General features: G+C 43.4%; 1 protein-coding gene across 2 annotated transcripts in view; it reads right to left on the bottom strand.

Moving 5' to 3' along the window:
• The window catches only part of tgfbr1b (transforming growth factor, beta receptor 1 b), a 112144-nt gene extending 96436 nt beyond the window's left edge, over positions 1 to 15708 (bottom strand). The window contains exon 1 of one of the 2 annotated variants that reach the window (XM_085993348.1): positions 15544 to 15708. In XM_085993348.1, the coding sequence (XP_085849474.1) occupies positions 15544 to 15697 (154 nt within the window). In that variant the 5' untranslated portion in view covers positions 15698 to 15708. The remainder of the gene's footprint in view (positions 1 to 15543) is intronic. The other variant, XM_085993349.1, reaches the window with a different exon arrangement.
• Between the last annotated feature and the right edge of the window lie 4291 nt (positions 15709 to 19999).

Genomic DNA, 19999 nt, shown 5'->3' with positions numbered 1-19999 from the left:
TATTACCCCTTTGAAATTGAGCGCAACTTCAGGATGTAGCACATGCTACAGTCAGTCATTCACTGCTCCAACACTGGCTGTGCAATGGCCCCCCTCACCCCCATAGCCGGCAACCAGTGAAACTGACGAAAACTTGAGCTTTTCTGGGGTAATATCGCTGCCAAATATCCCATTAAATGTTAGGCCTTGTTGGATTAAGTGTAACTGGGATTTTAACAACATATTGACTGTTAAACAAACATTATGGCCCTCAAAAACTAATTTGAATTTTGTGAAGTGTCAAATTTCTTCATTATGATAAAAATTGTAGTTAAGACACTTAAAAAAAAAAAAAAAAAAAATTTAGTTTGTTCATGAGGTTCCACCTTATCCCCATGCAAGAGCCCCAGTTTTGCTCTAACATTTTTAAAATGTCAGGATAAATGCAGGTTTTCATTTCATTGTTCCCTGTCTGAGAACTCTATGTGATTGGCTGCTTAGACAGCATGTTGACATCACAGCAGCTCGCAGTAGGGAATTCCCACTACACTGCACTGCAATCACTTGTGTGTCAAAAAAGCAAATTTCTCACCCCAGAATCACAAATCGCTGTGGGCGGCTTTCTTCAGGGCCAACGGCGAATTCCAATCCAAAATGTTTTAGGATATCACTTGTTGGTTCAAAAAAATCCATATAAAATAATGGAGATTTTTTTTTTAATTCACTGTTGATGGGCAGGATAAAGAGCATAGGAAGAATGAAGTTGAGCAAAGTGATTGACAGAGATAGGATGTTCAGGCCTGAAGCAGCAGTCTGCTACAAAAAATCATTATCACTCATCAATTTAAAAAAAATCAAGTTAACATTCCTTCAATGCACAGCTATGGAAAACGACAACAAAACAAAAAATAATTGATCTGAAGTCTTAACTGACAATTCCCACATTTTGGCCTGGTACAGAAGAGTTAAACTGAAAACTGCACGTACACACAGAGGTTACACAACCAGGAATAAGCTTGCTTTGCCAAGAGCCATTCTATCCAAATCATATACTCAATCGACTGCAGTTTACCAATACAATCTCTAAATCATATAAGGATGAGTAACCATCATTTTAGTCTCCCAATTAGTAAAAAGACTTGCATTTATATAGTCCCTTCCACAACCTTCGGACGTTGCAAAGCACTTTACAGCCAATGAAGTACTTTTGAAGTGTAGTCTCTGTTGTAATGTGGGAAACACGGCAGGGTTTGCACACAGCAAGGTCCCACAAGCAGCAATGTGATAATGACCAGATCATTTGTTTTTAGTGATGTTCAGAGATAAATATTGGCCAGGACAGCAGAAGAACTCCCCTGTTCTTCGAAGTAGTGCCATGAGATCTATTACATCCACCCAAGAGGGCAGACAGTGCCTCGGTTTAATGTCTCTCCCTCAGTACTGCCCTGGCGTGTCAGCCTAGATTTTGTGCTCAAGTCTCTGGGGTAGGACTTGAACTCGCAACCTTCTGACTCAGAGGAGAGAGTGCTACCAACTGAGCCATGGCTGACACAATTAATGCAATAAATGTGACAGGTAAAAATGTAATCCAAAGTGTCTGGCCACTGGTGTGCTCAAGGTCAAGTTATTAGCCAGCACTGAACATTGGGAATCAAATGTGGCATATCTACACATTGTACACCGGCTTCAGAAAAAAAGGCATCAAGCTGACACAGGATGAACTTGAGCACTGCCAGTGCAGTATTAGCAGAGAGCGGGTCAATGTTCAGAGTCACTATACAGTTTAAAATAGAAATAAAGAGAGCGTGCAAATCTGATTTCCAAGATATATAATAAAAACACATTACACAAAACAGTTCTTTGTACAAAAAGTAACATGTCAAAGAGGAAGGAAGCTGCTGCAGATTAGCAGAAAATACTGTTCAAAAACAACTGCTCAAGTTTGCAGATTTAGTCAGCAACATGCACACGATTTTTCTAAACTGGTTTGTCGAACTCCAGGGAGAAACTGCTTACAGCTCAGGTAAAACAGCAACTCGGGTGCCTTTGAGGTGGCAGCCGAGTGTGAAGCTATGGTCAGATGAGCCTGATGAACTCTAGGAGTTTGCACCTTATTGACCAATTATACTTTTAGCAAAACTCCAGTGGATCCAGTGACCAGTGACACTGATTAAATGTCCCAATTAAAACTGAAGTGTGCTGGCTACAAAGTCTCAGTTACTTAATGCACTGCCCAGTATCACACTGAGTCATGCACACTGGACTGATCCAAAATTTAGCCACAGGGTACTGCAATTGGCCTCAGTACTCCAGGACTAGGGAAGACTTTATTACAAAGGGATTGGAGTGCAAGAGTAAAGTCTTACTACAATTATATAGAGCCTTGGTGAGATCACACTGTACAGTTTTGGTCTCCTTACCCAAGGAAGGATATACTGGTCTTAATGGGAGTGCAACAAAGGTTTACTAGTCTGATTTTTTCCAGTTCTGATGAAGGGTCCCAGACCTGAAACGTTAACTCTGTTTCTCTCCACGGATGCTGCCTGGCCTGCTGAGTATTTCCAGCATTTTCTGTTGTTATTACTAGACTGATTCCTGGGATGAGGGGATTGTCCTATGAGAGATCGTGTAGACTAGGCCTATTATTAACTGGGTTAAGCAGCGCCTCGATTTCAAAATTCTCATCCTTGTTTTCAAATCCCTCCATGGCCTCGCCCCTTCCTATCTCTAATCTCTTTCCCCCCACCCCCCACGAGATATCTGCGCTCCTCTAAATCTGCCCTCTTGAGCATCCCCGATTATAATCACTCAACCTTTGGTGGCCGTGCCTTCTGTTGCCTAGGCCCCAAGCTCTGGAATTCCCTGCCTAAACCTGTCCGCCTCTCTACCTCTCTTTCCTCCTTTAAGACAGTCCTTAAAACCTATCTCTCTGACCAAACTTTTGGTCACCTGCCCTAATTTATCCTGGAGGATCAGCGTCCAATTTTTTGTCTTAACATACTCCTGTGCAGCGCCTTGGGATGTTTTACTACGTTAAAGGTGCTATATAAATACAAGTTGTTGTTGTATATTCCCTAGAGTTCAGAAGAATGAGAGGCGATCTCATTGAAACATAAAATTCTTAAGGGGCTTGACAGGATTGATGCTGGGAGGATGTTTCGCCTGGCTGGGGAGTCTAGAACTAGGGGTCACAGTCTCAGGACAAGGGGTCGGTCATTTAGGACTGAGATGAGTAGAAATTTCTTCACTCAAAAGGGTTGTGAATCTTTAGAATTCTCTACCCCAGAGATCTGTGGATGCTCAGTCGTTGAGTATATTTAAGACAGAGGTCGATAGATTTTTGGATACTAAGGGAATCAAGGCATGTGGAGATAGTGTGGGAAGGTGGAGTTCAGGTCGGAGATCAGCCATAATCTTACTGAATGGCGAAGCAGGCTCGAAGGGCTGAATGGCCTACTCCTGCTCCGATTTCTTATGTTATGAAAAAAAAACTGCTCCCATTCCTTACCATCCAGTGAATTCTGCTGGAAGGTGTGTGGGTGTGAACAGGTGTGGGATCACCTGTTATGTTCTCTTCCCCACTTCTCCATCCCTCCTTCCCAGGCCAATTAACAGATGCTATTTGCCGTTTAGGGTGAAGATTACTTACGAGATGTTAGCAATTGGGTGCTGTCCTACCAAAACGTATCCAAGCATAACTTAGCCTCACTAGGAGGCGGGGAGAATATCTGAAAGTAAATTCAAACAGTAGGACAGCATGTTTCTTGAAGTTGTAGGAATAAATATACCATTGCCCTGATGCCAACACCATAGATGTCATGGTTACTTAGTTTAAGCAACACTCTCAAGAGGCAGCAGCACTGGTCAGAAAGTACATAAACATTGATTAAAAGAAAGACCTAATTTATATATAGCATATTTCATGTTCTGAGGATATCGCAAAACACTTCACAGCAAAGATTACTCAATCATTGTTGCAGTTCACATCAGCCAATTTGCACAAGGTCCCACTATCAGTAATGAGATAAATGCTGTTTACCCGAGAGTGGATAAAATGTGCAACTTGCTGCCACATGGAGTAGTTGAGGCGAATCGCATAGCTGTATTTAAGGGGAAGCTAGATAAATCAATGACGGAGAAAGGAATAGAAGGCTACGCTGATAGAGTTAGATGAAGCAGAGTGGGAGGAGGCTCGTGTGGAACATAAACACCAGCATAGACTAGTTGGGCCGAAGGGCATGATTCTGTGCTATAAATTAGGAACATAGAAACAGGAGTAGGCCTTTCAGCCCCTCGAGCCTGTTCCACCATTCGATGAGATCATGGCTGATCTGCGATCTTGCTCCATATACCTGCCTTTGGCCCATATTCCTTAATACCTTTGGTTAACAAAAAGCTATCAATCGTAGATTTAAAATTAACAATTGATCTAGCATCAATTACTGTTTGTGGAAGAGAGTTCCAAACTTCCACCACCGTGTGTGTAGAAGTGTTTCCTAATTTCACTCCTGAACGGTCTGGCTCTAATTTTTAGACTACGCCCCCTAGTCCTGGAATCCTCAACCAGCAGAAATAGTTTCTCTCTATCTACCCTATCTGTTCCCCTTAATATCTTGAAAACTTTGATCAGATCACCTTTTAAACCTTCTAAATTCTAGGAAATACAACCCTAATTACATAGAAACATAGAAGATAGGAGGAGTAGGCCATTCGGCCCCTCGAGCCTGCTCCGCCATTCAATGCAATCATGGCTGATCATCCAAATTCAGTACCCGGTCCCTGCTTTCACCCATACCCCTTGATCCCTTTAGCCTTAAGAAATATATCCAACTCTTTCTTGAATATATTTAATGAACTGGCCTCCACCACCTTCTGTGGTAGAGAATGCCACAGATTCACCACTCTCTGGGTGAAGAAATTCCTCATTTCTGTCTTAAATGGCCTACCCTTTATCCTTAGACTGTGTCCCCTGGTTCTGGACTCCCCGACCATCGGGAACATCCTTCCTGCATCTAGTCTGTCCAGTCCTGTCAGAATTTTATAAGTTTCAATGAGATCACCTCTCATTTCTTCTAACCTCCAGCGAGTAAGTCCAATCGGCCCAATCTCTCCTCATACGTCATTCCTGCTATCCCAGGTATCAGCCTGGTGAATCTTTGCTGAACTCCTTCCATGGCAAGAACATCCTTCCTCAGATAAGGCGACCAAAACTGCACACAATACTCAAGAGGTGGTCTCACCAAGGCCCTGTACAACTGCAGCAAGACATCCTTGTTCCTGTACTCGAACCCTCTTGCTACAAAGGCCAACATACCATTTGCCTTCTTAACCGCCTGCTGCACCTGCATGCTTACCTTCAGCAACTGGTGCACAAGGACACCCAGGTCTCGTTGCACTTCCACTTCTCCCAATCTATTGCCATTTAGATAATAATCTGCCTTCTTGTTTTTGCCACCAAAGTGGATAACCTCACATTTATCCACATTATATTGCATCTGCCATGTTTCTGCCCAATCACCCAACATGTCCAAATCATCCTGGAGTTTCACGACATCCTCCTCACAGCACACACGCCCACCCAGCTTTGTGTCGTCTGCAAATTTGGAGATATTACATCTAGTTCCCATGTCCAGATCAATTATATATATTGTGATGAATAGCTGGGGTCCAAGGACCGATCCCTGCGGCACCCCACTAGTCACTGCCTGCCATTCGGAAAAAGACCAGTTTATTCCAACTCTTTGCTTTCTGTCTGCCAACCAGTTCTCTATCCAAGTCAATACCTTGCCCCCAATCCCATGTGCCTTAACTTTACACGCTAATCTCTTATGTGGGACCTTATCGAAAGCCTTCTGAAAGTCCAAATACACCACATCCACTGGTTCTCCCTTATCTATTTTACTAGTTACATCCTCAAAAAATTCCAGTAGATTAGTCAAGCACGATTTACCTTTTGTGAATCCATGTTGACTTTGTCCGATCCGGTCACTGTTTTCCAAGTGCTCTGCTATTACATCTTTTATAACGGACTCTAGCATTTTCCCCACTACCGATGTCAGGCTTACCGGTCTGTAATTCCCCGTTTTCTCTCTACCACCTTTTTTGAATAGTGGGGTAACATTAGCTACCCTCCAATCCATGGGTACTGTTCCAGATTCTATCGAATGTTGGAAGATGATCAGCAATGCATCTACTATTTCTAGGGCCACATCCTTAAGTACCCTAGGATGTAGATTATCAGGCCCTGGGGATTTACCGGCCTTCAGTCCCATCAATTTCCCTAAAACCATTTCCCTACAAATACTGATTTCTTTCAGTTCCTCCCTTTCATCAGGCCCTATGTTCCCCAGCATCTCTGGGAGGTTATTTGTGTCCTCCTTTGTGAAGACAGAACTAAAATATGTACTTAGTTGGTCTGCCATTTCTTTGTTCCCCATTATAAATTCCCCTGATTCTGACTGCAAGGGACCTACGCTTGACTTCACCAATCTTTTTCTTTTCACATATCTATAAAAGCTTTTACAGTCAATTTGTGTAATCTCTCCTCGTAACTTAACCCTTGAAGTCCGGGTATCATTCTGGTAAACCGACGCTGCATTGCCTCCAAGGCCAATATATCCTTCCTAAGGTGTGGTGCCCAGAACTGCTCTCAGTACTCCAGGTGTGGTCTAACCAGTTTTGCATAGCTGCAGCATAACTTCTACCCCCTTGTATTCTAGTCCTCTAGATATAAAGGCCAGCATTCCATTAGCCTTTTTGATTATTTTCTGTACCTGTTCATGGCATTTTGATGATCTATATATCTGAACCCACCCCCAAGTCTCTGGACATCCACGGTTTTTAGTTTTTCACCATTTAGAAAGTACCCTGTCCTATCCTTATTAGGTCCAAAGTGGATGACCTCACATTTGCTTACATTGAAATCCATTTGCCACAGTTTTGCCCATTCACAATCTATCGATATCCCGTTGTAATTTTATGCTTTCACTACATTGCCGCCTATCTTTGTGTCATCAGCAAATTTGAATATATGACTTTCTATACCATCATCTAAGTCAGTAATAAATATTGTGAATAGTTGAGGCCCCAACACAGATCCCTGCGGGAGACCACTAGTCACATCTGCCAATTAGAGTAGCTACCCATTATCCCTACGCTGTCTCCTGCCGCTCAGCCAATTAGATAACAGTCTCTTATGTGGGACTTTATCAAATGCCTTCTGGAAGTACATATAAATAACATCCATAGACGTTCCCCTGTCTACTACTTTAGTCACTGCCTCAAAAATTTCAATCATGTTTGTCAGGCATGACCTACCTTTCACAAATCCATGCTGGCTCTCTCTGATCAACTGAAAATTTGAGGGGTGTTCACCCTATCCTTAATTGTAGACTCTAGAAATTTCCCCACAACAGATATTAGGCTAACTGGTCTATAAGGTCCCGCATTGGACTCAGTCACCTGCGAACTCATTTTTAATGTAGAAGCAAATCATCCTCGGTTCCCGAGAGACTGCCCAAGGAGAGAAGATGACTTACGTTAATTTTATTGAGTCCCTGTCCCCGATTCAATATTAGTTTCTTTGGGATTTCCGGCATGCTATCCGCTTCTTCTACTGTAAATACTAACGCACAGTAATTATTCAACATGTCTGCCATTTTCCCATTGTCATTGACAATATTACCACTTCCAGTTTTTAAGGGGCCAACATTGCTCCTGACTACCTGCTTTTTCCTAATGTGACTATAAAAATTCTTGGTATTGATTTTGATATCCCTTGCAAGTTTCTTTTCATACTCCCATTTTGTAGCTCTTACTATCTGTTTTGTGACTCTTTGCTGTTCTTTGTATCTTTCACATTCGCCAGGATCTGTGATATTTTTTGTATTTCCTTTAGTTTTAAGCTGTCCCTTACCTCTAGTTGTTCATGCCCCTCAGGGGCATAAACTGGTTCTGTATCATGTTAAATTCTCACCACATAATTGAAGTCCTTCATCCTCTGCCACCTCTCCAAGGCTTTGGCATCCTTCCTAAAAGTGCCCTGAACTGGACACAATACTCCAGCTGAGGCAAAACCAACTGATTTTAAAAAGTTACCAATTTGTTCTGCCACCTTAAAATGATTTGTGTATGTGAACCCCCCAGATCTCTGTTCCTGCACCTTTTAAAATTGTACCATTAAGTTTATATTGCCCCTTCTCATTCTTCATTCCAATGTCTCCCTTCTATATTGGTGACAAGAACTGGAAATGGCACTTAAGAGGTGATATGGCCAGAGCACTGAACAAATTTAGCATGACATCCTCCAATTTACTGTTTTGGCCACTTGCTTTGCAGATTCTTGCACCACAGTGATTGGCTAGGTTAAGCATCTATGGATTTTTTTTTATTATTCGTTCCTGGGGATATGGGCATCGCTGGCAAGGCCAGTACTTATTGCCCATCAATAATTGCCCTTGTGAAGGTGGTGGTGAGCCGCCTTCTTGAACCATTGCAGTCCCTGTGGTGAAGGTACTACCACGGTGCTGTTAGGGAGGGAGGGGGTTCCAGGATTTTGACCCAGCGATGAAGAAGGAACGGTGATATATTACCAAGTCAGGATGGGGTGTAACTTGGAGGGGATGGTGTTCCCATGTGCCTGCTGCCCTTCTCCTTCTAGGTGGTAGAGATCGTGGTTTTGGGAGGTGCTGTCAAAGAAGCCTTGGCGAGTTGCTGCAGTGCATCTCATAGATGGTACACACTGCAGGCACAGTGCACCAGTGGTGGAGGGAGTGAATGTTTAAGGTGGTGGATGGGGTGCGAATCAAGCGGGCTGCTTTGTCCTGGCTGCTGTCAAGCTTCTTGAGTGTTGGAGCTGCACTCATCCAGGCAAGTGGAAAGTATTCCATTGCACTCCTGAATTGTGCCTTGTAGATGGTGGAAAGGCTTTGGGGAGTCAGGAGGTGAGACACTCACCGCAGAATACCCAGCCTCTGACCTGCTCTTGTAGCCACAATATTTACGTGGCTGGTCCAGTCAAGTTTCTGATCAATGGTGACCCCCCCAGGATGTTGATGGTGGGGGATTCAACAATGGTCATGCTGTTGAATATCAAGGGGTGGTGTTTAGACTCTTGCTTGTTAGAGATGGTCATTGCCTGGTACTTGTGTGGTGCGAATGTTAATTGGGCTGAATGTTTCAGACCAAGCTTGAATGCAGTCCAGATCTTGCTGCATGCGGGCACGGACTGCTTCATTATTAGGAACTAAAATAACATTTGAAGCTGTAATTAAACTACCAGAGAATGGTTTCCCTTTTCACCACTTGCGTCAGGTTCAATTTAATTCCCAGAAGGAAGTAGTGCACAGCTGACTTTGCGCAACCAGAAGGACATCTGGAGTAATCGAATCATGTTATTTTAGACGCAATAGCTGTTTACTAACTTGTATTTGTGAATATTTACAACCAACATTTCAGGTGGCTTTCAAATGACTCTGCATGTGTCACTTCTCCATTTCACAACCGCTGCTGCCCCCTTTACATACGATTGTCAGAAAAAAATGCAGTCTTGTTCATTTGAGCTCATGAGAAATCCATTAAAATTCACAAGTCAGCACCTTTGGATTTCAGATTTATAAACCATCCTAAAAATCTTCCTCTCATTAAGTGTGCTTATAAACTCAAATTCACCACTCCACTCAGCCACAGCTAAAATCGGAGCTGCATCTCGACTACCTCAATTTAAGCCAAGACAACATCTATGGCTTTAAAAATATATACAAACTTTGGAGATTTCAGTTGCAGTACCTGCAGCCTCATCCAGTTCCCTCAGCAGTAGCAGAGCCAAGTTCACTGTTACACCTGATCACTTCTACTGCTATAGCTAAGCTTGTGTTTTAACGGAGACAGGAAGAGTTTGTCAATTTTCCAACATATAAATGGAACATTTTTAAACCACCACCTATATATGGATACTTTAACATTAAAAAAAAGCCAGGCAGAGGTTGTGGGTTCATACCCCACTCCAGGATTTGAGGACATAAGCTTAGGCCGACACTATACCGAGTGATTGCTTCGTTGTTGGAGTTGCTGTCTTTTGGATGAAGCATTAATCCGAGGTCCCCCCATCTCCCGATTCAGGTGGGTGTAAAAGATCCTATGCAATTTTTCTTGGAGGAGCAGGGTGTTCTCCCAGTGTCCTGGGCAACATTCAACTTTCATCCAATACCACCAGAAAAATTAACTGGTTGTTTATGCCATTGTGTTTGTGGGACCTTGTCATGCACAAATTAGTTGTCACGTTTGCCTACATAAGTTACGACACTTCAAAAGTAATTTATTGTTGTGAAGCAGTTTGGGATGTCCTGAGGGAGTGAAAGCCAATACATAAATGCAAGTTCATTCTTTGGCTGCTTTAATCATTAAACGCAACTCCAACAGACAAAGCAATCTAATCACAAATATAAAACTTTCATTTTAAGCTCCACAGAAGGAAAACTAATGAGGGCAATTATTAGAGCACCATAGTGGAACACATAGTTTTTGATGTCACAGTAATTTTACTTTATTGAAGGAATAATTTTAATAAATCTGTTTGCAATTCCTTCACAGCTCAGCACTGCTCTGTAGAGTGAGACATCTTTTATCTAAACAACTTCAAGAACTATCCCTGTTCAGAGAACTAAATTATTCAGATAACCGACTGACAAATATTGTACCATATTAAATGTTAATTCAATACAAAAATTGATATATAGTACAGAATCAAATTATAATGCTGCTAGGTCCAGCCAATTCAAATTCTAGTTCTTGGATTTTGTAACTGCAAAATCTTTCCCCTGAAATTGCAACTTTGATATTAACAAGACACTAAGTTTTGACTGCACATTTCTGCAACAGAGCCAAGTACTTAACCTGCAATGCTGAGGACAACAAAATTGAGGGGAAGGAAGGTCTAGGGGATACTGCTTGCTCAAATTACTCCTCCCCTTTTTAAAAAAAAGGGAATTAAAAAAATGATCTTAATGCAGAACTGCGAATACAGCCCTCCCTCCACTGTCACTCCAGTGATATCACTGACGGGATGCATTCTATGCATACCTGGCCAATCCACAACAGAAATGAGACTTAAAACAACAACTTGCATTTATACAGCACCTTTAACATAGTAAAACGTCCCATGGTGCTCCACAGGAGAGTACACAAATGAAATTTCACACCGAGCTCCATAAGGAGATATTAGGACAGATGATCAATAGCTGGGAGTGGGCCTTTGGCATAGCGGTAGCATCCCCGCCGCTGGGCCAGAAGGTGTAGGGTTTCGAACCCCGCTCCAGACAGTCCCGGCAAGTGGAGTCGGAGCTCCGGCTCTAAATTCTGGGTTGACATCCAGCAGGATACTTGCGTCCGTGGGTGTGGGTGGCCACCCCCCTCGTATGGGTTGTGGGAGCCCGTAAAACCCTCCCGCCATAGGACTAACCACCCTAATGGCTGGTACGAAGATGGTTAGGGCCAAAAGGAACAGTGTGAAGACACGTACGACGACCAATAGCTTGGTCAAAGAGGTAGGCTTTAAGGAGCGCCTTAAAAAGGAGGAAAGAAAGAAGGAGGAGAGGCAAAGAGGTTTAGGGAGGGAATTCCAGAGCTTAGGGCCTCGGCAGCTGAAAGCACAGCCGCCAATGGTGGTGCAATTAAAAGAGGGGATGTGCAAAATGCCAGAATTGGAGGAGCGCAGAGATCGAGGGTTGTAGGGCTGGAGCAGATTACAGAGATAGCTCATCTCGAGCCCAAATACAACACCTAGGTTGCGAACAGGTTCAGTCCCAGACAGTTGTCAGGGAGAGGGATAGAGTCAGTGCCTGGGAAGCGTCTGTGGCAGGGACCACAGACAATGGCTTCAGTCTTCCCAATATTTAGTTGGAAGAAATTTGTGCTCATCCAGTACTGGATGTTGGACAAGCAGTCAGACAATTTAGAGACAGTGGAGGGGTCGAGAGAGGTAATGGTGAGGTAGAGCTGGATGTAGTCAGCCTACATGTGGACCCTGACACTGTTTCTTGGATGATGTCCAGACAGAGAGCCACTCCAGAGCTGTCCACCTTCCAGGAAACCAATCTTCAAGCTGGGAATGCAAATCTAATATTTTCTTCCATAAATTACCACCCCACCCATCACCATATTGTACTTCCCATTTAAGCACACTCACTTGCCAGGTCTTTGCCATCAAGATTTTGTGGTGGGGGAGAGAAGCGGAAATAAAGACAGCATTTTGTGATGAGACATAATCAGTAGGAAGGTAAACACTTTCACTTTTATCACCCATCAAACATTCCCAGATCAGGTATAGCAAAGCCACAAGTAAAACTCCTTCCACTCTGCCCTAACAAAATGGCACAACCCTGGCTCTGAAGAACACCCATTCAGTCATGCAATCCCATTTTCCAGACTAGCCGTCCTATTGGCCCTTATCAATGAGATTGACTATTTATTCCAAATGCTACAGTTCTGTGCTGTGGACTCATGCCTAAAAGGAAAATGATCAAGACCACCCAAAGGTATTTTACAAGACCTTTACAGCCAAGGAGCAAAGGCGTTCACTCCATAATTCTGAGCTGGACTCAAACCCAGCACCAGATGTTATACAGCAATACAACTGAATGGTTAATCTAACTGTGCCCCCATATCATGTTAAAAATGTTCACACAGTCTGCACACAATTATCACATTAGCACTGTATGTCAGTAAATACAAATCAAGGTTCCCTAAACTCCCTTGGAACACAATCTAGTTTATTACACCAATGACACCCAAGAGATATGACTTTCGGCATATCCGTAAATCTCCAATTATATTATATGCAAACTATTTTCATCGGCACAGCCAAGCCTCCAATTGCTGCACAGGATTTCCCAGTATTATTGTTAATGCAAAAAGATTGCCCCAGATGCGTTCTACAAATGATAAATGCCATAAAAGGATAGGAGTGGAGCAGCACTGTCTGTTCAAGCACAAAAACTAAGACACCACTTCTCTGGCATTTCCACCATACCCCATCTGCTTATCTCTTGCTGATTGTTTATGTCCATCTCCCAACCATACTAATGCTTTTAGTTTGGATGTCCCTTATACAATTTCTCCGCTCAGATTTCTCTGCCGCTTCTTATAATTTTCTAGGAGCTAACTGTTCCATACTCGATACTGCTTCTCCTACAATTCAAGCCAGATTCTTTCAAAATACATGCTTTTCTCCATTCCTCCAAGCAATGCCTCTCTTCCTACACAATGTTAGTGCAGCAGCCGAGCTTGGATAGATTGTGCCTAGGGCCAGACACAACATATCCACATCAGCATCACCACAATAGCCAACCTTCTACCTAGTAAAGTGTACTTACGGTCTTAACTAACCATTTAACAAACATCATGTTGTTAATGTAGACACAACATATAAAATACATTACATAATTCTGTGGCTTAACAGACATAAAGCCACCTGTGAGTCTAACATACTTGCCTGTGGCAGCCTCATGTCTCAGTGCACTCTATACAAGTGACACAAAGATGTATATTTTCAGGAAAAAAAATACATTTAAAACTGCTGTGGCACCAACGACCAAAGTCACAAACTCAATGAGGCCCAAAACTCCTGTGGATAATAGACTACTGGTTTAAACCAGTGGAAATATGAAGCAAACTCCTTGAAGTATTAACAAGTCTACATTCATTGGCATCAACTCTAACTTTGTCATGCATTAGTTATGAATCTCAAACATGTGTTATTCCTGGGATGGTGGAAAAAGATTTGCAATCAACCTCAACAGATTTCCATAGTGGTACAAAAACACTGCTCTGGAGTACAGGGGTTTAACCCATAGCCTGCTACTTGCGTATTTAAGTGAAATAATGTTCGCGTTCCTATAAACAGAATGTTAATATCCCACATATAACTAGTTTTTATACAGTAAACTTTACTTGTGTGAATGTCAATTCTAGGGTGGAACCCAAACATTCACTGTAAGAGAGATTACAAGTCCTCTTGGCAGTTAATATTCTCATAAGAGTTTTTATCTTGGTCCTTTTTTAAAAGTCGGATTCAGTGAACACAGCATCTATACTACCGATTGTGGTTTCTGTAGACTGGCAGCATACTTGGCGATCTAGCTTCCGCCGCCACCCACCCCCAGAGAGTTTCAGAGACTACCTTAACAACATAAACACTGGCAGCTGATTCAGATACCGAACTATTGGAACTCGACTTAGAAGGCCATACAAAAGCAACTACATTGGCGCTTTTTATTTTTAAACACTTGCACTTATATGTCACTTTATCATGTCCAACCATCTGAAAAGTACTTTACAATTGTGCTTGGACATTACACCTATTCATAAAGAACGACAGGACTTACTTTCACATTAAAAATAAATCAATGCAAATTGTTTATTTATTTTGTAGCACACTAAGGAAAAGCAATGCTACACCGTGAGGAACTACATATTGAGCAGAACCACAGAATCAGCTCGAGTTAGGACAAACTGCTCTGCGAACAGTCTTAGAAGGTGAATCCGTTTAAAATAAATCTTTCACTTTTTCAAACACACAAATCTTCAGGACAAAATTCTCCTCACAATCAACTAATACACCATCTCACAAAACCAGCTCCACATTTCCAAAGATGTCCACATACAGCTCATGTTCTACAACACAGGCAGTTATTGTCCAGTTGTTTACCCAAAGCTACAGCCACATGTGTAGCTACTGAAATGATTTTTAATCCACAATGCAGAGGTTTGTACCCAACCTATCTTCCTGCTGTATGGTTCCAGCATTTGCAGCTTTTACTTACAACTCTCTTTCCTACATTACAAGTGACTACACTTTTAAAAAAGTACTTCATTGGCTGTAAAGCGCTTTGGGACGTCTGATGGTCGTGAAAGGTGCTATATAATGCAAGTCTTTTTTTCAAACCCTGCCAGTCAAACTAATTAGGATAATAAATGCAATTGGTCTGAACCAACCCCCGCTCAACTCAAGACCATCCAGGCTCTGTAGCGAGCGGGGTAACTGTTGCAGAGAGTGTGTGTGGGGGTCGCTCTTTATTTTTTGAGGATGGAAGAGACATTTTTGGAAGGTGTTAAACTCCCCCCACCCCCACCTGCCCGGTCAAAGTTAGGAAGAGAGCGGCGCAGCTCCCAGCCGCGCTGCCCTTTGCTTTGTTGGAGCGGGTGGTCAGCTCTGCGAGCCCTGGGATTTACCATAGCAACCACATCCGGGTGTTGAAACCCACTGACCTCCTCCCCCACCCCGGGAGCTGCTCACCCCAGGGTCAATGTTGTCAAGGAGACGGGGCCCTGTCTGCCCTCCTGTAGGGAACTCGCTCACATTCCTCGCCCCGGAAACAATGCCGCGTCCATCAAGGCCGGACTCACTGCCCCATCTCTCCTTCACTAGGCCGCTCTCACTTCCCGGCCCCCGGGTCTCTCTTGAACAATACGTCTCTTCCCCCCCACCCCCCCGGGCCGCGGCCCCTCGCCATGTCTGCAAGACGGGCAACGGCGACCCGCCGCTACCGCTCCCCATCCATCACTCACCCAGCACTCGGGAGACGCCGATCATCATCAGCAGCAAGCAGCCGAGCACCACGCTGCGAAAGGCTCCAGCCATGGCCACAAACACGCAGCGTCCCCGACACCCGCTTACTCTCCACTCCGAGCAAACACCGCCGCATAACACAAGCGCTCCCATTGGCTGAATCCGCGCCACCATCCCCCTCCTCACCGAAATCATAACACGAGTTCTCTGATTGGCTCCTAACCGGCGCTGGGCCACGTGATGCTTCATTGGTCAATACCGGTCCAATTGAGCAAAACACCATCTCTCATTCGCCAGAACAACGAGGAACAGCAGTATTTTGCTATTCTATCAGCGAGAAACCCACCTATCCGTTTTCTCATTGGAGGAGACCACCGACGCACAATAAGACGCAACAGTTCATTGGGTGAATCTAACGAAATTCTGATACTTATTGTTTTATTGGATAATAACCGAAAGCGGGTGTAAACCGCAGAAAGGTGGTTTTGCATTGGTCGTTGTTCACCATAATGTCAACACTTGCTGATAGGTTTGCAGCGCGGGCCTGCCCTCTCATTAATTGGTCTGTGTCCGTTTGTTCACTTCAGCACAGAATGCTGTCACGTAGTCCGTGATTGGAGGATTGAACCTAATTGTTTCTGGTTTCTGTGAGAGACGCCCTTTGATTGGCTCAGCCTGTCCATCTCGCCATCTCCTTGTTCTGTTTGCGAAGTTGCCTAGAAGTGTTCCACGGCGGGTCATCGACCTGAAACGTTGATTCTGTTTCTTAACAGATGCTGCCTGACCTCCTGAGTATTTCCAGTATTTTCTGTTTTTATTTCAGATTTCCAGCATCCGCAGTATTTTGCTTCTGTAAAAGTGTTCCAAGGAGCCAATGAAAGACCCACCTTTTGTCACATTACCACTGCCTTTTGCCTTGCCCATCATCCCTTTTGTCATGTAATCATTCCTGCCTTCCACCCTATCACAGAACAATACTTCCCCACTCTTTTGTTCTTTCCACCCATCCCCACCTTTCCCTGCCTCTGCACTTGCTTAACAACAACTTGTGTTTATATAGTGCCTTTAACGAAGTAAAACGTCCCAAGGCGCTTCACAAGAGTATTATCAAACAAAATTTGATGCCGAGCCACATAAGGAGATATTAGGGCAGGTGACCAAAAGCTTATGGTCGAAGAGGTAGGTTTTAAAGAGCGTTTTAAAGGAGGAAAGAGAGGTAGCAAGGCGGAGAGGTTTAGGCACGGAATTCCAGAGCTTAGGGTCTCGGCAGCTGAAGGCACGGCCATCAATGGTTGAGTGATTATAATCGGGGATGCTCGAGCACAGATATCTCGGGGGGCTGTGGCACTAGAGGAGATTACAGAGATAGGGAGGGCTGAGGTCATGGAGGGATTTGAAAACAAGGATGAGAATATTAAAATTGAGGCGTTGTTTAACCGGGAACCAATGTAGGTCAGCGAGCACAGGGGTGATGGGTGAACGGGACTTTGTGCGAGTTAGGACACGGCCAGCAGAGTTTTGGATGACCTCAAGTTTACACAGGGTAGGACGTGGGAGGCCGGACAGGAGTGCGTTGGAATAATCAAGTCTAGAGGTAACAAAGGCATTGATAAGGGTTTCAGCAGCAGATGAGCTGAGGCAGGGGCGAAGACAGGCGATGTAAAACCTTTTACATCTCTAACTTTTGCCAGTTCCCTGACCTGCTGAGTATTTCCAGCATTTTCTATTTATTATGAGAGGCTGTGGGCCCCACCCCACCAGTATCTGTACCCGCCCAGATAAACTCAGCCTAGTTCACATTTTCATGAAAAACTACAGTTTATCCTTGGCTTTATAAATAGAGGTATAGAGTATAAAAAAGCAAGGAAGTTATGCTAAATCTTTATAAATCACTGGTCAGTTCTCAGCTGGAGTATTGTGCCCAATTCTGTTCAAGTCCCGTTTACTTGTCACCCCTGTGCTCGCTGACCTACATTGGCTTCCAGTCCGGCAATTCTCATCCTTGTTTTCAAATCCCTCCATGACCTCACCCCATCCTATCTCTGTAACCTCCTCCAGCCCTACAAGCCTTCGAGGTCTCTGCGCTCTTCCAATTCTGCCCTTGTGTGAATGTCCAATTTTAATAGCTCCACCATTGGCAGCTGTGCTTTCAGCTGCCTAGGCCCTAAGCTCTGGAATTCTCTCCCTAAACCTCTCTACCTCTCTCGCCTCCTTTAAGACGCTTCTTAAAACCTACCTCTTTGACCAAGCTATTGGTCGGCTGTCCTGATATCTCTTTATGTGGCTTGGTGTCAAATTGTGTTTGATAATGCACTTGTAAAGCGCAGTGGGATGTTTTACTATGTTAAAGGCGCTATATAAATGCAAGTTATTGTAGTTACAGCTCAGAATTGTTTACACTATACAGTGCAGTTATAGCAGAGATTTATTCATACTATATGATGCAGAGATGACAGCAGTCCTGCAAAATGGAAGAATAAAGCCAAACTCTAGGTGCAGTTTAGGATTCCACAGTGCACTCAGAAAAAGGCAGATCTCACCAGCTAGCAGCAGCAGCGCAACTAAGACAGGTCTCTCACTGCAGGCTGCCAAGTAACAAGAATCGCTATAGTGCACACACGTTGTGCCGTGTGTGCACAAGAGCTGACTCTAAAGAAATCAATGATGCTGTGTTGCTAGGGGAGAACCGCCATTTTGAAATTCTTTTTAGAAAGATTTTGCAACTGCAGCAAGTGCCCAGGATGCTTTGGTTGGCTCCAATTTCCACATAAGGTTTTTTTGGTTTCTGTTTTCCTCATTGTTTACTACATTTCTGAGTTTCGTGTCATCTGCAAACTTTTAAATTATACCCTGTATACCCAAGTCCAGGTCATTAATATATATCAAAAAGAGCAGTGGTTCTAATACCGACCCCTAACACCACTGTATACTTCCATCCAGTCTGAAAAACAACCATTCGCCATTACTCTCTGTTTTCTATCCCTTCAATTTTGCTAACAAGTCTATTATGTCGTACTTTGTTAAACACCTTTTGAAAGTCCATATACACACCAACCGCACTACTCTCATTAACCCTCTCCAATACTTCATCAAATAACTCAGTCAAGTTAGTCAAACACAATTTGCCTTTAACAAATCTGTGCTGACTTTCAATACTTTTCTAGATGCCAATTAATTTTATCTCGGATTATTGTCTCTAAAAGTTTCCCCACCACCGACGTTAGGCTGACTGGTGTGCAGTTTCCGAGTTTATCCCTCTCCACTTTTTTAAACAGAGGTGTAACATTTGCATAGATTATTTGAATTAGCTAGGCTAGGGGGAACCATACAATGTAAACATCAAACTAGGTTAGACGTAAGGAGGTTTTTCTTTTTGCAGAGAATCAATGACCTTTCTGCAGCAACTGACTTACTAAATCACACCCTCTACACCACCTTTGATGCCCTTGTCCCCACTAAAATCATTACACTCTCTCACCCTAGTTCGCCCTGGTATTCCCTCATCTCGCTACCTTAAGTCCAAGTGACGCAGACTTAAACATTTTTGGCATACAACTGGTCTAATCATCCATCACCAGATTTGGCTAGCTCATACAAAGCACTATCAGATCCTGCTCTCCATCACTAAAACTGACCACTGCTCTAAGATCATCCAGGATCGTTCAAATAACACCAGGCTTCTCTTCACCACTTCATCTTCTCAAACCACCCTACCCTGCCTCCTCCTACCTCACCTCCAACCATAAATATGAGGAGCTCATGGACTTCTTTGTTAGAAAGATCGACAACATCCGTTCAACAGCCTCTGCTACTTCCTTCTATTCCCCATAGCCCTGCAATTTTTTCCTTTTCAAGTATACATCCAATTCCCTTTTGAAAGTTACTATTGAACCTGCTTCCACCACCCTTTCAGGCAGTGCATTCCACATCATTTTGAACATTTCTATTACATCTCCCCTTAACCTTTTCTGCTCTAGAGTATGAGAGCACCGGGGCCAAGGATAAAAGGAGGAGCGAGGCGAGGCCCGACCAGATCGGACCAGGAGAGCACCGGGGCCGAGGATAAAAGGAGGAGCGCGGCGAGGCCCGACCAGATCGGACCAGGAGAGTGTATTGATTTCTTTGTGGGTTCAATGACGAGACATTTATGAAAGAGAATGTCTTTTAATCTAAAGCTTGTTCAACTCAGTTAACAGCATTACAGGAGACACCATCTTAGAGATCCATCTAAAACGAAACTAAAACTAAACTGCTTGTCTCTCACATGCCCTCTGCTGGTCAGGCATAAGTAATCAATCAGGCAAATATGCTGGTAAGGCATCATAATCAAACAGGCAAATACCATCACTATTTGCTGATATCATTACATCTCCCTTTCTTAAAACAAAAGTATTTTACTTTTAAATAACAACATGTTTTCGTTGTATTAATCTGCATTTTAACTGTAACACTTAA

The sequence above is a fragment of the Somniosus microcephalus genome, chromosome 7, assembly GCF_052327205.1.
Source record: "Somniosus microcephalus isolate GS21.2 chromosome 7, FLI_Smic_1.0, whole genome shotgun sequence".
Lineage (NCBI taxonomy): Eukaryota > Metazoa > Chordata > Chondrichthyes > Squaliformes > Somniosidae > Somniosus > Somniosus microcephalus.
Note: the sequence above shows the minus strand (reverse complement) of the source record. Positions and strands in the feature narration are given on the sequence as shown.